This window comes from Haliaeetus leucocephalus, unplaced genomic scaffold (assembly GCF_000737465.1).
Source record: "Haliaeetus leucocephalus isolate CR32 unplaced genomic scaffold, Haliaeetus_leucocephalus-4.0 Scaffold162, whole genome shotgun sequence".
Classification (NCBI taxonomy): domain Eukaryota; kingdom Metazoa; phylum Chordata; class Aves; order Accipitriformes; family Accipitridae; genus Haliaeetus; species Haliaeetus leucocephalus.
This window is the reverse complement of record NW_010972598.1, coordinates 12,232,658-12,238,224: the sequence shown is the minus strand read 5'-3', so window position 1 is coordinate 12,238,224 and position 5,567 is coordinate 12,232,658. Positions and strand designations below refer to the sequence as shown.

The 5,567-nt window shown below is 66.0% G+C and overlaps 1 protein-coding gene across 1 annotated transcript; it reads right to left on the bottom strand.

The window, feature by feature from the left end:
- Window positions 1-848: 848 nt before the first annotated feature.
- Window positions 849-5,126, bottom strand: LOC104828978 (actin filament-associated protein 1-like). The gene is made up of 17 exons (XM_010562988.1): window positions 4,984-5,126; window positions 4,836-4,909; window positions 4,555-4,701; window positions 4,386-4,460; window positions 4,191-4,267; window positions 3,849-3,939; window positions 3,559-3,776; window positions 3,302-3,481; window positions 3,003-3,086; window positions 2,411-2,725; window positions 2,183-2,313; window positions 1,969-2,089; window positions 1,767-1,860; window positions 1,461-1,610; window positions 1,187-1,347; window positions 981-1,091; window positions 849-875 (listed from the first exon to the last, which is right to left on the bottom strand). Exons 1-17 carry the CDS (start codon window positions 5,124-5,126, stop codon window positions 849-851), a joined length of 2,199 nt encoding a protein of 732 aa, XP_010561290.1.
- Window positions 5,127-5,567: the final 441 nt, after the last annotated feature.

The following is a 5,567-nucleotide window of genomic DNA, read 5'->3' as shown; positions in this document are numbered from 1 at the left end:
GGGGGGGGTTGGAAAGGTCCCTTAGACCTAAAATTGCTCGGGGGAAGCCCTTGGGGGACACACACGGACCCCCCGTGCACCGGGAAGGGGACAGCCCCCCCTGCACACCTCGCACTGGGATGGGGACAGCCCCCCCCTCTCCCTAGGACAAGAACAGCCCCCTCCCCAGCTCACCTCTTCCCACAGCACAACCCGGTAGAAGCCAAGTCTTACCATTTTTTTTAATTTTTTTTTTTTTAATCCTTAAAAAAACCCCAACATGTTTCTACAATTAAAAACAAGCCATGACAAACACAGCTGCTGGAAAGCAGCCCAGGGCCCAGCCCGGGTCCCGCCAACTCCAGGGAAGGTGCAATTAAGTGCCCCAAGCAGCCCCCAGCTGCGTGTCCCCCCCCAGCTTGCGTGGTCCGGGGTGTATCCACACCCAGCCCTGTGAGTGGGTGTCCCTGGGTGGGGGGGACGGACGACTGGGGTGCTGCCGGTGCACCATTTTGACCAGACCCGCATCAGGGACAGAGCCAGCAGCTCACGAGGTTGCAACCACAAAATCTGTGCCCCAAAACCAAGGTGCTGGGATGGGCCAGAAGGCAGCGAGCCTGCGAGGGGCTCGCCACCCTCCAGCCCTCATGCCAGAGAAACTAGAAACCCACAGACGGAGAGTTTATATGTATATATATATATATAAAAAATAGATGTGCGTAGTTGTAGCATTGATATTGATGGTTAAAAAACAGATACCAGGCCGGTCCTGCACGATCCACGTGCAGCCCTACATTCTGCTGAGAGATGCCCGGTCCAGCAGGTACGTTTGTGTGTCGGGGGCTGCCCCGGGGCCGCTGCAGCACTGGTCACATCGCAGACTTCATCTCCCACTCCTGGAGAGCGGCCGAGACGGGTGGTCAACCCCCTGCATCCCACCGCCACGTGTGGTACCCGGCTCACCTTAACTCTGCCCACCCCATGCAGGTCCCGGCCGGTACCTTTCTCTTCTGCAGCACTTTTCCCTTTTCGATGAGGACCGGGGAGGGAGATGGCTTCAGGGCACTCTTCGCCGATGCGGTGCGCTTCAACAGCGGCGCGAGGAATGAACCCTGCCGGAAAAACGAAGCGGAGAGAGGGCGATGCCTGCCCTCCTGAACCCTTCATGCTCCCCACACCCTCTGCCTGTCCCCAGTGTCCCCCCAACCTCGGAGCCAGCCGAGCTGGCAGTAGTGGCGATGTGACCCTTCAGTGACTTGCCGATGGCCAGCAGGTTCATCTCGGAGCCGGCTTTCAGCCTGCCCTTCATGCGGCAGGCCCTCTCCAGCTGTCCCACCTTCTCCTCCAGTTTGGGGAAGGCTCTCTTCCCTGCAAGGACAGCAGGGGCACTGCCAAGCCCGGGTACCCCTCAACCCCGCCGGCTGCTCGGGCAAAGGCCAGGCACCCCCCGGCAAAGGGGTAGATCCCCTCTGTCGTCCTACCGATGAGGATATCCAGCCCGTCCCGAGCCCCTTTCCTCTCGGGCAGCGTCAGGGTGCGCTGGGACTGGGGGAGATCCCTGCTCCGGAGCTCGGGGCTCACCTTCGCCCGCTGCGGGCTGGCAGCCCTGTCCTGGAGAGCTGCCGCCGATGCTGGGGTGGAAGGGCAGAGGAAGGATGCTCAGGAGGAAGGGCAGAGGAATCGCGGCACACCACCATGCTCGTGGGCACCGCAACCTCCATCCCAGGGCTGGGGTGCATGGGGGGACCCCACTGCTCCCCTGGATGGAGCATCCAGCCTTTACTCACCTGCACTGCCCAGGGCATTGCTGCAGGCACCGGCGGGCAGTGCAGACACGGGTCTCTTGCGCTGGCCCGGCACTGCTCGGTCCAAGCTCTGCGGCTGTGGAAAGAAGCCCAGGAGAAACCCGTGGGCAAGCGGATGGTGGGATCCTGTCCCCCTCACCCTGGGGCTTGTGTGGGGGTGCCAAGGTGCATCAGCAGAGGTTACCAGCTGCTGCAGGCGCTCCACATTGGAGTAGAGGTGCTTGGGGACCTCGGTCGGTGCGAGCTGCCCGAAGGGGTCATCCATGTAGGCGTTGGGGGTCGGGACACGGCGCAGCAGCAGCCCGCTGCAAGAAGGAGGGGGGTCCCATTACTGCCTGCAGCCCCGCAGCAGAGCAGGAGGGCTGGGGCCGGCCGTGCCCCGGCCAGCATCTCCTTACCCCGCAGCAGGGCAGCTGCTGGCATCGGCCAGCCTGGGGGTCTCGGTGGGGGCCCTGTCGCCGGCTGGCTCCCCTCCTCCCCTGGCCCGGAGGGTCTTCAACCAGGCTTCCCTCTCCTCATCCGAACAGGTCTGGCACGGGGCAGAGGGTCCAGGCTCAGCGGGTCTACCCCCCCCCCGCCCCAGCGAGGAACACGATGGGTGCTGGGGTGCCACGGCGGTTGCTCACCTGCAGCAGGGCGAGCTCCCGGCCCCGCTGGGCGATGCGGATGCGGAGGCGCTGGGGGGACCCGGCGGCCGCCCCCGGGGAGACCTCGCAGCCCTCCAGCCGCAGGGCGCAGACGGGGCGCTGGGCACCGCCGGGCTCGGGGAACATACGCAGGGCTCCCTGCCGCACCGCACACCACAGCCGCTGCCACCGCCCGCGCAGCCGCACCGCCAGGAAACCTGTGGGTGCATCCCCCATCAGCAGTGGCACAGGGTGCAGGGACACCCCGTCGTCCAGGTCCCCACACACAGCACCTCCTTTAGCATCCTCTCCGGGCTGGGGGCTGCGGGCAGGGCTCTGCTGGGAGCAATCCTCCTCCTCCTTCTCCTCCTTGCTGAGCTGGGAGCCGGCAGCCTGAGAATGGAGATCCAGAGAGCCCTGTCCCCAGCGGGTTTTAAGCCCCCTGCACCCTGACCCCCACCCTACGGCAATGCAACCCTCCCCAGCATCACCCAACGGGGACAGCAGGGCAGGGAATCGGGGCATTCTCTCGAGACCCCTGGCAGCCCCTTTCCCGTGCCTGGGTTTCCCGGGGGAAGGACAAGCGGCTCACCCTGCCGAACCTCGAGGAAGGTGATGCCGGGATGCTGATGGCTGCCAGCCCGCTCGGGGCATCGCTGCTGACCTCTTCGATCACCTGCCGAGGGAGAGGGGGAGTGCTGCAGCCCCGGGCTCCTGCTCCCCCATCTAACAGGGTTCCAGATACCCCCAGATGGGAGAGGAGCTGGGGACAGACAGGGTCATCCCCAGCCACTTCAGGAGCACCCCAGAAGGGCTGCGTGCCCGTTTTCTCCCTGCCCACCCCTCCCTCCTGCCCATGCAGAGCTCTGCCAGGCTGCAACACCTCCAAACCTTCCTCCAGTCCTCAGCCTGCTGCCGGCTCTGGAAGCCGATGACCAGCGCCTCGCCCGCCGTCCCCGTCACCTTCAGGCTGTGCGGCATCTTCTTACCACGCTTGGCTTTGTAGGCGACGTGGCAGCCCCGTAGGTCCAGCTCCAGCACCGGCTGCGGGTCGGCGGCACACCTGAAGCACTACGGAAGCACGGCGGGGTCGGCAGAGCTTGGAGACCTGCTCCCACCCTCCATCCGTCTTCCTCCAGCCTTCTCACCAGCAGCACATGCTCCCGGACGATGAAAAGCTGCTTTGCCCACTGCCCCAGCCAGCGCTTCCTCCAGAGAAAGCCGCAGAGCTGTGCTTCGGGGCGGCCGAGGGGTTCGGCATCGGGGCCGGCAGCCGGCGGCCGCCGCAGGTAGTGGGCACGGTCCGTCACACCATCCTCATCCTCCCCGTATGACTCATAGTGGCTGCTGTCGGTGTCAGCACCGCCTGAGAGCCGGGAGGATGTCAGGGTGCTGGGCGTATGTGGGTGCTGGGGAGGGGGTGCGGTGGGGTGCTCACCGGAGCCGGTGCATCTGCCGAGGCCAAGGGGTTCGGCATCTTCGTAGGAGTCATCGGCTGGTGGGAATGGCGAGATGCCCGGCACCTTGCTCTGGGGAGAGAAGGGATGCTCTGAAGGTGCTGCCCCCCTGGGGTGAACCTCACGGGGTCCCCAAGGGACTGCTGGGGGGCTCTGCCCAAAGCTGGCAGACAGCACAGGAACCTTCCCGGCCTGGTCGGATGCCCGTGCGAGCAAGGTTGCAGTGCAGGGATGGTCACCGGGTGCCCCTCTCCCATCCCCTGTCCCAGCACAAGCCCCTCTCGTGCACCCACAGCCCCCCAACCTCTCCGCCACCCCCTTACCCCTCCATGCAGGCTCAGGGTGCTGACCGGGCGGCACTCACAAGCTCTCCCTCCTGTTCCATCCACCATCCTGGTTCCTGGGGAGAAAAGCGGGACTGGCAGCCACGTGCCGGGTCGGTGAGGAGCCGGGCATCCCCGGCCACACACGGTGAGCCGCTGGCAGAGATGGGGTACAGGTCAGAACATGCAACTCACCCGGGCTGGCCCGGCCCTGCGGGGTCCCTGGGGAAGGCGAGAGGCAGCGCATGATCATGTACTCTGCATCCTCTGCTGCGGGGGGAGCGCCCGGTCACAGCCCCGCTCCCAGCCCCTTCCCTGCTGCCCACCGGGCACTAAGCGGGGGGCTGCCCCGTCCCCCCCCTACCCGCAGACCCACACTCACACGGGGGGCTCTGCAGCCGGGAGAGGAGATCGGCCACCGACTTCTTCTTGGCCCGAGCCGCGGTGCTGAGGCTTTCCCGGTCCAGGATGAGCAGGAAGGACCGCAGGTCCGACAGCAGTTTGTCCAGGTCTGCGGGGGACAGGGACGTGCCATCATACCCCGCCAGAGGAGGGTGCAGGCAGGGGTGCCTGTCCCCTGCCCACCACACTGGGCAGGGCTGGCAGGGGCTCTCCGATGCCGAGCAAACAGACGTGGGGGTTTACGTGCCCCGTGCCGCCGGCCGTGCCCCCGCTCCCGGCACCTGCCCCGGCTCTGTACAATCCCGCTATTGATGGGCCTGGGGTTCCGGGGGAGGATGAGGAGGGGGGGACGAGGACCCACGCCGCTGAAGGCTCCTCTGTGTGCGCTCACAGAGCGGGTTTGTTCCCGGTTGGGCGAGGGGAGCCGTGGCCGTGGGCCACGCTGGGCAGCCCAACGTGCTGCTCCTCCATGCCGTGGAGGAGGAGGAGGAGGCATGGCACATGGGAGCGGCTGATGAAGGCTTCTCCAGGCATGCTGAAAATGCTGAGCATTCACCCGCTGCCCGCTCCAAGGGCAGGGAGCAGGGTCAGGGCTCAGCACCAGCCGGGGACCCCGACTCTGCTGTGCCAAGAAGGAGGGATGGAGTGGGACAAGGAACTGCTTTGTGCCTCCTCGCCCCGGCCGGGGAAGACGGGAGTCCCGCACTCTGTGCAGTGGGATGGGACAGCACTGCCTCCGTCCCGCAGCCCCCTCGAAGTGGAGGAGACGTGGAGGGCCATGGGCACGGGAGGGGGGTCCCGAATGATGGTGGTCCCCTCAGCTCTGGGTCCATGCAAGTGTTTTCCTGCGATGGAGAAGCACATGGCAGAGCAGGACCATGCACAGCCCCAGCCTGGCCCCTCACCCCCTTCCCGCAGAGCCCCCTCACCCTGGGCACCTCCGGCTGCCACCGCAGGAGCGGTCAGATGTCCCCC